We start from the raw sequence: 14,914 nt of genomic DNA, 5'->3' as shown, positions 1-14,914 counted from the left end.
AAAGTTTGTTGAGCACGCTCAAGCCGTTTTATATCAAGAATGGGTTATAAGTTTTTGCCATTCGAAGCAAAATTGTGAAAGTGACTTTGACTGTCAAGTCAAAGGAGATTCGCAAGAATGGTAGAGAAAGAGATTGCGCCTTCCGAATTCGCTGTGTCGTAAGAGTCCATCAATAAACAAACAATTATTTGCTTGTGAAGAAGAAGAGTAGGCGAAAGCAACAGAAACGACCGAACATAAGAAATTATACGCACACACACATACTTTCTTGCCATGGCGTCAAACCGCATTTAGAGGCTTAACAGTGTCCGGCACTCGAAATGTAACCAATTAAAAAGGCCATAAATTTATTTTGGAAAATTACCTTTCTTCAACTCAATGTACAAAATGTGTGAAAATAATGCAAAATTAAGAATCAGTTTACTTTTGCCTTGACTATGGCCTTGAAACAATCCAGAAACGAATCACAAGCTACCCGAAAGTGACCTGCAGGTATTTTGAGTAACTGGCGTACAATGATTTCTTACAGCTCCTCGAGACTGTGAATCTTTTAGTTCGGTCTTTTCTCTCCAAAATGGTCAAACGATAATAATCCATGGGATTTGCGTCTGATGAATTTCAGAGCCATTGTGTGGCTCGATGAAAACGGTTGGAGAGCGCCCATCTGCGGTTTAAGCGGCCCAAACTATTACGAGTACCTGTGGCGGGTGCTGCCTCCTGGTTGTCAATCGATGACTCAAGTTCTCATATGAACAGTCAGTCAAATAAACCCTATCGGTTTGGAAGTTTACGAATTGCTCAATTTGAAAAATTTTCTCGTCAGAAAACACAATGTTCCGAAATTTACCGCTTTCGGTCAAGCGAAGCAACTCCTTCACTCTCTCAAGTCTGATTTGTTGCTACTTTCTTCTTCACTAGATTGATTAGTTTAAATCTCACAAATCACAATACTACCAAGCCATTCACTGAATTTTCCCAGTCATGTAATTTCTTCTACTCTTGTTTGTTTTGTGTTGAGTAGGGAGCTGACGTCAGGGTAAAGTAACTTTTTAATGGCGCCACCTTAGATACTCAATTTGACTTGGGGTATTTGGCAGAGAGAGAGAAAGAGAGAGAGAGAAAGAGAGTGGCTAATGAAATGAAAGGATGATAAATTTACCAGGTTTGTTCTTTAACAAAGGTGAAAAAGAAAATTGTGAGGGGAATTTTGGCTGACACGTCATTTGGGGATTCGGCAGCCGAATTTTGCACGATCATTTCACACTCTTCCAATCAGTCGTTGTTCAGATTTCTACGAAATTTCAGAAGTTGATTTTTTTCGTATATCTCCAACACAAACTCAGTTTTTTTGTAAACACATCCCAAGTGACGTCAGCCCATCAGCTGATTTTCTCAAATCCGTTCTGCTAAATAGCACTCCTCTTAAAATCTTTTCCCCTTGAATGAAATGAAAATAAAATATGTACACTGAGTTAGTAGAATGCAATCAGTCTTCCAATTAGTCGTTGTTCAGAGTACAACGAAATAAATGTTGCGTAAATTTTTTCGTAAATGACCAATCACAGTTTTTGCCGACCTCTGTGTCAAACAAACCACTGTCACATTCCCTGTTATTTCGGCAAAACTGCTGAGACCTTCAAAATTGCCACTCATATTTGACACTTGGGAACTAGAGATACAACAGACAAGAAATGGAAAGCAAAAGGGTGAAAATAAAAATGTCTTTCAAATACGTAAATTTCCACAATTTTTTGTTTTGTTTTTATTTTTGTGAAAAAGTTATCGAAAAACAAAACTTTAAACATATTTTGTATAATTTTTTTTCTTACGCAAAGTTCTGAAGTAATGATTACTATTATTTTTAAGAGGGGACTTAGCAATGGGACCTGAAAGAGCTAAGAGCTATTGTACCCTTTTATGGATTTAGAGTATGCCGCTGAGCACAACTTCTTGAAAAAATTTTAGTATTTTTACTATTTCATTAATTTTGCTTCGCCACCGACAAAATATATTTCCCCAGGTGTTTCAGAAATGATACCACACTTTAAACTATTTTAAATTCGAAAGAACTGATGGGGATTATGTTCTCCCCAGCAGCCTGCAGTAGTAGTCAACTTAAGAGGTCATAGCCGCAGGGCCGTAGAGAGCATATCCGGGCCCGGGGGAAAATCCGGGCCCCGGGGGAAAATTGCAAATGCGGGCCCTTTCAAATGATGTCTAATTCATATAAATACGTATAATCTCGAGTCCGGGCCCCTCTGAAAACTCCGGGAACGGGGGAAAAAGTACCCGATCCCCTCCCCCCCCTCTCGTCGGGCCTGCATAGCCGTACTATATTTATAAGAACGGTGACATAAGAGCCCTTTTTTCGGAAGACCATTCGGTCCATTCGGTTCGGAACACTCAGTCAATCGATGATGTTGAGCAACTCGCCTATCTGGGCAGTGTGATAGCAAAGGACGGAGGTGCAGAAGCGGATGCCGATTGGGAAAGCGCGCATAGTCTGATTTAAATAAAAAAAAAATCGGGGTCTGTCATATTCTATCCCGAAAGACTTAGCTTAGAACTTAGAATATCCGTATCAAACCAGTCATTCTCTATGGATTCGAAACATGGAAAGTGACTGACGTGATATGTACTAAATTTCACGCTTTTGTAAATAAATGCCCTCGAATAATCCGTATTTTGTGGCCAGTTACTATCTCCAACGAAAATCTTCTCGCTGTCACCAACAATTCATCAATTAATATGGAGATCAAAACACGAAAACGGAGCTGGATTGGCCACACGCTACGCAAAAACAACAGCGACGTAGCCAAAATCACATTTGAGTGGAAGCCACAATGGAAAAGAAAACGTGGTCGAGTATTTCGGTTCCTAAAGTCAAATAAGGAACTATGCACATGACGGAATTCGTTGGGGAAGACTAGTATGCGCCCTATGACTTATTTATTATTCCACAAATTCAGGTTTTTCCTGCAGGGCGTATGCATAATATGTACTTATATGTGGGTGTATAGGGTTTTTTGCACAAATTTCGTTTGCCTCACATTTCGTAATCACTTCACCCCCTCGGCCTGTCCACAAAGCTGTTGCCTTGCTACGAGTGCTATGTATGTACAATACTACGTAAATTTCCATACTTTTCGACCGAGTCCATTTTAAGTTGGGAAAGCTTCCATCTCGTTCATTCATTTATTGATAGCCTTTGGCTGGACTAACTGGAGTCGGAGCTTACATCATGCATCGGAGTGGAGGCTCGTATGTTTTGCTGTCTGCCCATGCACTTCCACTTGCACCGTACTTGGCAATATGTACACTTGGCGCACCGATTCAGCAGACGGAATTAACTTGCATTTTATAGAAATTAATGTATAGAGATTCTAATAAACTGACCAAAAAATACTATTGGCCCAATAAGCGAATGGGCCGCTCGTTTAGATGGAGTTTTTTTTGTTGTGCAAAAAATCCCTAAATGTATTAGATTTTATGTTTCGACATGAGAGTGCATATGCCGAGATTCTATTTGTAATGCGAATTACTTTTTGCAATATGAAATTCGCACGGAGTTTATTTTTCAGATGAATTCTTTAAGGCTTTCATTCGCTCAATGGAATACGTAGTAATAGTTTGTTGTGGATGTTTCTACGAAAATATAATGGATTGATTTAGATTTACCTTTCATAGACGTAATCGATCAAAATAGCAAAATTTTAAAATCTTATGATTCTTTAATTACCAGAAGCTCGTAAGAATATGAGCATACATATATGTATATATGGACATGAAAATAACTATGCTACCACATCATCCTTGGAAAGAAATTCTTAACAAATGTGAAATGAAGCAAATAAAAAAAAATAACGGACATATAGGCAATTTTTGGATCCCATCAGAAAATGAACTGATATCAAATTACATATTTTCACTATTTGACGTGCAGTTGACAAATAGATAAATCCTCTTTTGAGAATACTAGCGCTGGCCTTTCATCTTCAAATTTGTCGCTTCTTTTGCTCACCAACAGTTTGCACCAATATTTTGTTCACATCGCGAACTAATCTCGGTCTTTCCGATGAATTGGCCTACTGCGGGTCAGCGGTTACTCGACAGAAACCAGAGCCAATAATCTGAATCAGTTATGCAGGAATCATGAATCGGATGAGCAATTCTGTTCGCAATTTACATAAAGAACAATGGTCCGGTCTAGAGCGCTGCAGAACTGCAACGTGCATTGTGACGAGCCCGAGAGGAAAATTGTCGACGTTTCTTCAAACACTTGGAAGAAAAGACGTTCGTTTTTGTTTTTGTCGGGACAAACTAGCAAGTATTGCACTAAGACACAATTAAGTTCATTATACTGCACTCGGGTTCCCTCTTTAATTTTCTTTAAAGTGTCCCGTCATCAGTCCAACCAGCCGCCTAAAGTCCGCTCTGCTTAGTAACAAAAGGAACTGCGACAGTCGGTCGAACATGCCAGGTAACATCAGTTTTGTCCATATCCAGCCTCTCTCAGCCTGCCAAGTTCGCTTGTGGGTTAGAGTAACCCGTTTACTAACCGTGGCTTTATTGGCTGCAGAAGGGAGTGGCAAAATGGGCTCCGGGCCAAGGAAGTTGGCCTCGGTTGATGGTCAGCATTATTACAGCACACAACCCATGAGGTGAGCATATGACCCCCATTGGAGTCATTAAGGAGCTGATTCGCCTGTCCTGCTTAGAGTAGGCGGATAGCACCGGTCATTTTTTCTGTGAGTGTCCTACCTTTGCTAGAACAAGGCTACGAAATTTAGCTTTCGATGTCAAAAGAATGAGTAATATTCGTTTTCTCAAACTGGAGGATATTTATAGATTTGCCAAATAATCTGGAAAATTCTTACTGGACTAGCTATGTCTGTCTCTGTCTCTATTCTATCCTATCTCTTTCTTTCTGTTACTTTTCTCTTTTCATCTTTGACTATCTACCCTTTTACTTTCGAGTTTACAGAGTTTTGAAAGCAATAAGCTATTTGGCCAGAGTGTTTTAGGAGTTGCCAATCTCTCTGTGCTTCTTGGCTCGCCTCTTTCAAATTGCAATTTCACTCCCGGTCTGAGATACATTTTCACGCCGCCTAATTTTAAAGCGTGTTTCTTTTTAAAAGCTTGAGAACTAAAAATGTAACTACAAACAGAAATATTGTTGGAATAATGTTTTTTTATTGTAATCTGCACAATCAGCAAAAATGCGACGTAAATGGCGGTCATTTGGCTTGAATTCTTGCACCAGCTGTATTTTATACGCACTCAAACAAAGCCGCTTACACAAAATTGTCCGCGTAGTCGAAAATTAAAAGCCAACAAGTTGAGAATGACGACAAATCGACATTTCGGCGTCTTTTTCAACACTTCGCTTTATGCACTTCCCAAACAGATTTATTATTTTTTTTTTTTTTTTCCAAAGTAAATTTTTACAATTTGGAAGCGTTGTTCTGGCTAGGTTAGGTTAACTTGAGTGGCTCTCATACGACACACTTAGACCTGAGAAGTACCATTGTGATACCACTTTACCACCCTTTACACTCCTGAGACCATCATATGACACAATTTCGCGTACACGAAAATGATTGATAGCAGCAAAACTAAAACTTGCACCGCAGAAGACGGAAGTAGTCTTGATAAGCACAAGAAGGGCACGCAAAGCGATCGCGATCACGTTGGGCGAGCACTCTATAAAGTCGCAGCTGTACTTGAAGTACCTTCGAATCATAATTGATTCCAGAATGACGTTCAAGGATCATTGTGCGGAAGTCAGCAAAAAAGCGCAGCTAGTACCCTGTGCGCTTATGCCAAATATAAAAGGGCTTGACGAAGAAAAACGACAGCTGCTTTCAATTTTCACCACATCCATGATTACATACGCAGCACCAATTTGGACAAATGCGAAAAATCGCTTATGAAAGAATTAAGAACCACACATACGAAGTGTGTTCAAAAAGTATCGCGAGTTTTGAATTTTCGCAGGTTACGTATATTCGAATTTCGATTTTTTTGTGGCGATATGTTAGTACGAGTACTCATGTCTCTCACTCATGCCGACAAGTTCGGCCATTTTAAATGTTCAGTTAATTGTTGACAGCTGCTTTGCTTCCACGTATTTCGGCTCGTCTTCGATTTTTACCTATTCAAAAAGATAGATCAAAAAACCTGTATGAAATTTTGCGTGAAAAACGAAATTAAGTATGCGGATGCATTCCGAATGTTGACTGTGTCATACGAAAAAGCTACTTCGGCATGAGACGGGTCGCCACAAAATTCGTACTAAAACTGCTCAATTTCGACCAAAAGCAGCATCGCATGAACATTGCTAATGAGATGTTTTACTTTGTCCGCGACAACCCAAATTTGCTTCAGAGGGTCATAATTGGTGACGAATCGTGGGTTTATGGTTATGACGTGGAAACCAAAGCTCAATCATCTCAATGGAAGTTGCCGCACGAACCAATACCGAAAAATGAAAAAAGCGCGCCAAGTTCGGTCGAATGTAAAAGTTTTGCTTACCGATTTCTTCGATTGCAGTGGCGTTGTGCATCATGAGTTATTGCCACAGGGTAAAACGGTCAATAAGGAATATTAGCTGCAAGTTATGCGCAATTTGCGCAAAGCAATCCGCCAGAAACGCCCGGATTTGTGGAAGAACAAAAATTGGCTCTTGCATCACGATAACGCCCCTGCTCACATCGTTGCTTGTGCGCGACTTTTTGGCCAAAAACAACACACTAATGATACCGCAGCCACCGTATTTCCCAGATCTGGCCCCCTGTGACTTTTTATTGTTCCCGAAACTGAAGAGGCCCATGAAAGGACGACGCTACGCTACGATTGACGAGATAAAGACGGCATCGAAGGAGGAGCTGAATAAGATAAAAAAATGATTTTTTGTAGTGCTTCGAAGATTGGAAAAAACGTTGGCACAAGTGCATAATATCTCATGGGGATTACTTTGAAGGGGACAAATTAGATACTAATGAATAAATAAATGATTTTTGAAAAAACCAAATAAATGGGGGTTCAGTTTTAACACAACAAAGTATTAGCTTGAAGTTCTCAAAAATCGCATTGATTTTTCCGATTTTTTTTTTCTTTCCATTGGAAGCTGATAATTTTCTTCCATTTAAAGCACGGTTTTCGAATTCTCATTCATATACAGTTTGTTATACAACATACTATATTATATTTTTATAAAAAATTTACGAAAAAATACGGCATCAAAAATATTACGAATATTGTATCTATGGGAAGATGAAATGACTGTATTATGAAAGCAGGGGGTCGTTTGAAAAGTCCGTGCAAAGTTAGAGAGTTGGCTCGTTTCGGGGTTACGTTTAGTTAGTAGCTTCTCTCAAAATCACGCCAGATTTCAGTCAAGTTCAGCCCGATGGGTATATTTCATTGTATTTGGTATTCGTTTGAATCGAGAAAGTCGAGTGAATTTTCTTTTCCATCACGTCAATGCGCCAGCTCACGCTTCAGCAGCTGTGGTTGCAAAATAAATAGAAATAGGGTTCTAATTATTTTAACATCTCCCTATTCTCCAAATATGGCTGTCAGGTCCCTTGCACTACTGATTGCTCCCCAGTCTGACGAAATGGCTAGCGGGAAGAAGATTTTATTCAAATGAGGATGAGATTGCGGAAAAGAATTGCTACTTTTCACACTTGGGCAAATTATTCGAAAGGGATCAACGACCATCGTACATAACCATAACCATAAGTGACGAGCAAAGCTCAGTCCTCTAGATAGGCACTAATTATATAATATATAGGAGGTTTCAATACAATTATTATGGAATTATTAGAATTTATTATCAAAATCAGAGTTAAGTATAATATAATTTTCCGTAAATTCAATTGTGATATGAGTTTACCGTTATGATAAAAGAAATATGCATATATATACATGAAAATATGCTTCAACGTAAATGTTTATGTCTATTCAATGTAAATTTTAAAAGAGTGTACACCAATTATTTACTTATATATTTATATTTTTTCTTTTTCCTCGTCTCAATACATTTATCGATCCACTATGTTGCTTCTGTTACTGCCACCACGTCCGACTCCTTTCAACGCTCAACAAAAAATGCCAACAATGCAACTCACCACCAACCGACGCCATCATGCATTTTATATTATTACCACCACCATTGTTGTTGTGGATATGGAAAATACATAGTTCAACTTCGACGATTTGTTGATGGCGCATCACCTGGAGAAACGTTGGAATCGTCTCTTCCGCTCATCGCTCTACCGCATGGATAAGGTGCAACCAATTAAACAGAAATTCGCCGATATGACTTCCGTTGAAATCTCATCATTCTGGACAGAGGTAAGATTTCGCCCTTTCATTTGCCCACCTACATAAATAAGTAAAGACTCTAGAGATGCAGTATGCTTACGTATGTATATACTGTGTATGTACATATGTACACCATACATACATAAATATGTGTCACGTGCTGACTTGTTTGCAAATAATTGTTATGATTTAGTTGCTGTTGCAATGTAAGATCTTTGCATTTATTTTTCTATCATTTTCCTTTCATTAAGAGCAAATTAAGTCAACAAATCCTTTTGTTATAAATACTTATACATACATACATATGCTATGAAGATAACAGTATTTCAAAGCATTGAAATAAATACTTATACATTTGCAAAATCACTGGTACTAACAATCTAATCCATAATATTGTACTTGTTTCCTTCAAAGGAATACATGGGTTTCGAAAACTAAAAAACATAAATATGTTTTTCCTGTATTTTTTTCTATTTAATAACTGAAGTATTTGATTTAGACATTTAACACGTGAAAGACAAGCATTTCACATGCATATGTATTAAGTTGGAGAATAAGTTCATAGCGTTTTTATATTTTTTGTTTTTGATTTTACAACGAATTGTTTGTTGTTTGGCAAAGGGTAACAATTCATTCGATAAAACTCTTTCTGCTCTACAAAATTATTTTAACTGTTTTTTGAGTTATTTAATTTCGTATTAGCTTTGAGGCTTAGAAATAGAGTACCCAGGAGGCAAAAATCAACATTTTTGACACCTGCTCTTCTTTTTCATCGAAGTCAAAAAGCTGCCGAAGTAGAACGAGACATTTGGGACGTGTATGAAGAAGGTGTCATAGGCAAGTCAACAGCGAAGTCCTTCTCCACCTGATATTTCCAACGCAGAGGAGGACTTCTTCCTCTTCCTCTGATACCACCAGCTGGTACCGCAACGAATACTTTCAGAGCCGGAGTGTTTGTATTCATTCGGATCACATGACCCAGCCAGCGTAGCCGCTGAATCTTTATTCGCTGAGCTATGTCTATGTCGTCGTAAAGCTCATACAGCTCATTGTTCCATGGGCTGCGATATTCGCCATCACCAACATGTAAAAGTCCAAAAATCTTACGCAGAATCTTTCTTTCAAACACTCCAAGCGACGCCTCTTCGGATGTTGTCATCGTGCAATCTTCTGCGCCATGCAATAGGACGAGCATGATGAGAGCCTCGTAAAGTGTTAGTTTTGTTCGTCGAGAAAGAATTTTACTGCTCAGTTACTTACTTTGCCCAAAGTAGCATGTGCTGACGAGCGAGATTCTTCATTGAATTTCGAAGCTGGCATTGATCGGCTTCAATGTTGGTTGCAAGCTAAACGAAGTTTCTTGCTTCATCAAAATCATAACTGCCTACAGTGACGTGGGTGCCGATATGCGAGTACGCTGACTGCTTGTTTGATGTCAGGAGGTACTTTATTTTGTCCTCGTTCACTACGAGAGCCAGGCAGTGCATTACATAAAATTAGAAGGTGGAGAAAAAATAAAAATAATTAGAGGGTGCCAGTCAGAGAGTTGCACTGGCGGTTAATGCCCCCATCTAATATACCCCCTCCTCCAATGGTCGCCGTCAGGGTTTAAACACAAACTAGATCTCCTTGATTGCCAATATTTGCATTTTGGAAAACTTGAGAAGCTCCCTCGACCACTTTCAGTCCGCGCTAGCTGAACTAATTTTAAGCCTCCCGTTTAAATAGATCCTGAGTTGCCTTACAGTTGTCTAGGCAGCTCATATGAATAATACAATTTCCCACAATGTCTCGTTGCTTTGGTACACATCAACACTATTCAGAAAAGATCGAAAGACTTCTCAGGTATTCCCACGAATTTTGAAAGTAGTGTTCGTCAACATAGGGCCTAAACTTTCTCTTGCTTACAGAACAATCCACCTGTGGGGATGGCGGCTACCTAAACACGAGCATATAATGAGCTTCACTTTCTCCAAATCTTAATTCTTCTTTAATTATACGAAAACATCTGGCCGGCAAATAGGTGTGTTCCCTCAGGACTGACTGCTCTAATAGTAAAGATGCAACATGACCAGATTTGCAAAAAAACAAGCGCTGATTTGCTTTGAGGTGCTTCTATCGCGAGCCACTTATGTTAAGTTAAGCTCGTCTCGGAACACCCATACTGCCGATTGCTGTTTTATTTCCGGCTCATATGCATAGATCAGAAAATCGTCAACTGTTACGATATCATAGACGTACTATGAGCCACTGCGGTTGAATATCTTCAACATCTCTTTACGCTCACGAGTCCTTTTTTGAACAATCGTCAAATTATGCGGTATCCAACTAGAACAAATCTTTTTGATCACCAAATATTCCAGCAATATTGAATGTATTTTGGTCCTACTAATCTCCAAAGACGCCTCTATCGCACGATGTGTCACATGACGATTTTGTCTTATCGATTGACGACTAGCATCGATTGTTTCTGGCACAGTAACCGTCTTTGGACAGTCTTCTCGGAATTTATCTGTAAGAATTGACGGTGACGTCAATTCAAATTGACGGTCACGTTGGAACCCGCTATACCAGCGCTTCACAGTGGCTAAGTGTGGTGCTTGATTTATGCACTCCTGTCACGATAACCCAAGTCGAAAATCATAATAAATCGTCTCATGAAAACTTTAACTTGGAACTAATTTTTTAGGCGAGATGAATTTTTCAACTCACTGAAAAAAGAGCAAATAAAGCTCGTCAGAGAAGGCGTTATATGAAAGTTTTTACTAAAAAATACCAAACTTTTCGACGAAAGTACCGAATTATAGCTAATCGCAGGCAGTGTTGGAATGGCGGAAAGTATAGAGGGTGTTATTTAGCAAAGTTATTAAGTACCTACACATTGGTGTTTGAAAGTATGTATCTTCTTCTTCTTCTTTTGGTCGAGTTTGACAAAGGGCGCCATTTGTTTCTTTCTCGTCCTAACCGGCGCCAAATCCCTAACTGATATTTCCAACGTAGAGGAGGCGTTCCACCAGCTGGTACCGCAGCGAATAATTTCACAGCTGGAGTGTTTGTATCCAATTGGACGACATGGTCCAGTAACGGTTCGTGCACTTCAATTGAGTTTGCCGATTGGTATCCGTTCCAGTGACTGACAACACACGTTTGTTCTTTTAGTAAAAGTTAATTATGTTAAATGATAATAGTTGATATTTTATAAATATTTAACTGGGTATGTATTTGTGATCGTTATTTATTACAGCTTAATGGATATTTGTGGCAAGTTTCGTGACAGCTGGTGCATTTAAAATTTCGTCCGAAGCTTCCAGCTCACCTGCTGTCTATTAATCCTATACGTCCGATTCGAAACTCAGCCGACATTGCGATATATTCTCCTTATCTGTCATCTCCATATCCACTACCTTTTTTCCTTTTGGTTCGCATTCACAGTTTTATTTATTTCATTTATTTGTGCACTGTTTCCTGTTGTTTTTGTTCTTCCATTATTGCTCCCACTTTCAATGCGAATTTAATTGGATTTTCTCTACCGCTACCATTTCAGCGAATATTCGAGCAGCCACAGTGAGCTCTGTGTGACATAACCACATCCATGCATGCATACAGCACGCTCGCCGGCAGACGTCCGGGCGCACGCACGCACACACACACACCCACTTCACAACTACTGCGGCTGCTGCTGGCACTATTCTTGTCTATTATATTACAGTAAGCACTTCATGGCGCGCGACTACAATAACCCGCATTCCACAATCTGCCACGCAGCAGGCAGGCAGTCTGCCACTTCTTTATAGCGCAACGCATTCATTTGCTTGCTGCTTGCATCCTGTCGCTCTTATTCGCTTCACGTTCGGCTTCTATCGACATCGCTGTCTTGTCGCTGCTATCACTCCTTCGTCTGCCTCCATGCGTCCATTGGCATTATGCGTTTTACGTTTTCACTTCGCCACTTTTGTCTGGTGGCATGCATTTTATGTGCTTCATTCGTTTCGTATGCGCATCCGGGCATCTCGTATTATTCTAGCGCAGCTTCTACTTCTACTTCTGCTTCTTCTTTATCATCTACCCACACGGCAACAAACCAAGAAAACGAATTAAATTGAAGTGTTTATTATACGAATTAAAAGCGACAATAAGCCGTTAGCTGTTGCTATTGTTATGGCTTCTTTTATTGTCGCTTGGGGTGGCAGATGGAGGGTATAGCCACTATCTCTCCACGTGCGCTATCAAACTTAGATTTTACCTTTGCCACATCTGCAGTCGTTCAGCATGAAAAGGTAAACATTTTCTGTCTTGCGAGTATGCGCGTATGTATTTGTGTATATTAGAATGGACTACAGAGCGTATACTTGATTTCCTAAACGCTTATGTGGGGATGAAGTAAATAAAATGGTAATGTTTGCGAAATTTGTTTAAAATTAATGCTGTAATAGCTTCTTTATGGCTGCGTAAGCTTGTAGGAAGCATCAGAGCTCAACTCATTTGTTACAATCACGAAAAGGTGGTATTGTCAAGCGACTGAGGAGGCGACCAAGTAATGAAAACTGCATTCGTAGGTAGTGGTGAATGTTCCTCTCCCGAACCATTAGCAAATATCCTAATATAAGGCGTCTCCGATTCGCCACTTCTCTGCTCATTATATTGACAAAAAATTTTGCATTTGAAAGCAACTTCAAATTTATTAAGAAAGATTCGCCTCTAGTGAGGCGGAAACTGATATATAATATATTCAGCGCTACCAACTCTCTTTTCTGATATTAAGCAAGTTTCATTAGACCCCTTTCATATGGGTTCACTTTAGCTCATACACGATTTGTATTCTCGTTCTTCGCAATGTTTTTATTGGCTAAAAACTAAAACAGTTGCAAGCAACTGAGTTGCCGTATGTGAGCACGACAAGCAACAGGAAAAGAAAATTCGCTAAGTTGTAGCAACAAAAGCTTTCCTGTTCGTCTGCGGTCTTACTAATAATCCTTAAATGCTTCCAAAGAAATGTCATTTTCCAGTGAAGCCAAAATATGTTTCTTATTCATCCCAGCAGCTTCATCTATGGCATATCTTCGCAGAATTTTTATAAGGCTAGACGACCTTCTGCCACGCTTAAAAAACATTAGCCACTTAAGTTCACTTTCGTATTGTAGGTAGGTAGGTGAAATAGTTCAAGTACCAGTCTAGCACTCCCCAAGTAGGACTAAAGCGTGGATTTGATACCAATATGAGACCTACAATAGGCAGATATCTGTAGCCAGACAGAGTTGTCGATGTAATGGAAAAGGTTGATGGGATTAAGGTTAGAGCAATGGGCTAGGTTGTCGAAGAAAGAGCACCCTTAATCGTCTGGCTGCCAAACCCAGACATTTACAGAGAAAATGCTCAACAGTTTCTTTCTCTTCCACTGTTTCTGGTATAGGCATTGAATGGTAAATGTATTCCATATTTCAATATGTTTTAAAACCAAGTTAAATTATAAAGCTGGAGACGTCGAATTTTAGGCCTTCAGCAGGAATTAGTTTGCCTATACATGTTTGTTTTTTGTTTTTGCGTGTGCAAACTATCGAGTATAGCAGTAAGACAACAGAAAGTCCATTGTATTGCACTCGGGTTCCGTTTTTAATTTTCTTAAATCTACCCTACCTCCGAAAAAATTTGACTAGATCTTTGATGGCTGCAAATTCCAAGTTCCACGTAGTCACCAGAGCCGGACAGAGAGTCTATACATGAGTCTATATTCTTTTTGGTCTAATCATTTCACTTTTCAGTTAGGCAAAAAGGGAGTTCAGATAAAAACTTTTTGTATAGTTCCTGTCTTTGGTTTAAACTTTAAGTCCTAAGACTTAGTGGGTACCTAATCTCTTCCCCAGTCATCTATTCCGTCTCCAGCGCTTAATGCGATATTAAATGTGGTACCTGTAGATATCGCAGATGGCAAAGCTGTCGCTTCACTTCAATTACGGATACTCAAATATCCTTGGAAACTTTGGGATCATCCATCCCCTCGCTTAGTGCAATTAGAACATTCTTCACTTACATTCCTGCAAGAACTCGAAGTTGGAATTAAATGCTGAGGGAGTAGTATTCTGCGAGGAGCTCCTTGTCAGACTCAAGTTCAGGTATTCCAAGCAGAGGTAGTCGTAATCAAAGAAGCAGCTGATTGGATGATCCCTTGAGTAATAACTGTCATGGAAATAAATACCTATTCTTACAGCCAAACGGCAATCAGGGCTCTTGGCTCGATGATGTGTACTCGAAATCGGTTGGGGAATACCTGACTTCGTTTTCGACCGCATACGAATTGTTTGATGTAAAACTCATCTGGGTACCTGGTTATAGAGGCACTGAAGGAAACAGCCAGACAGATGAGCTGGCTATACAGAATACCAGTGAGGCAGTTTCCGCGTGAAATTAGAGAATTGGGATCCCGTTAACTACCTGCGGTCTGCTCGTAGAGGGTTGGACTTCCCGTCAACTCAGCCAGCGCTGGGCAAGTACACAAACTTGTAAGGTCGCGAAGTCTTTCTCGCCACATGTGAATCGGAGAAGCTCGAGTCATCTTCTGAGGTTAAAAAAATCTCAGCTCTCGAGT

General features: G+C 39.7%; 1 protein-coding gene across 1 annotated transcript in view; it reads left to right on the top strand.

Annotated features, from left to right (window-relative positions):
• Positions 1 to 14,914, top strand: part of LOC128854832 (dynein axonemal heavy chain 10) — a 286,044-nt gene that overhangs the window by 48,483 nt on the left and 222,647 nt on the right. Inside the window, exon 16 of the mRNA XM_054089249.1 lies at positions 8,209 to 8,361. Within this exon, the coding sequence (XP_053945224.1) occupies positions 8,209 to 8,361 (153 nt within the window). The remainder of the gene's footprint in view (positions 1 to 8,208; positions 8,362 to 14,914) is intronic.

This window comes from Anastrepha ludens, chromosome 2, assembly GCF_028408465.1.
Source record: "Anastrepha ludens isolate Willacy chromosome 2, idAnaLude1.1, whole genome shotgun sequence".
NCBI lineage: Eukaryota > Metazoa > Arthropoda > Insecta > Diptera > Tephritidae > Anastrepha > Anastrepha ludens.
This window is presented reverse-complemented; position numbering and strand designations above follow the sequence as displayed.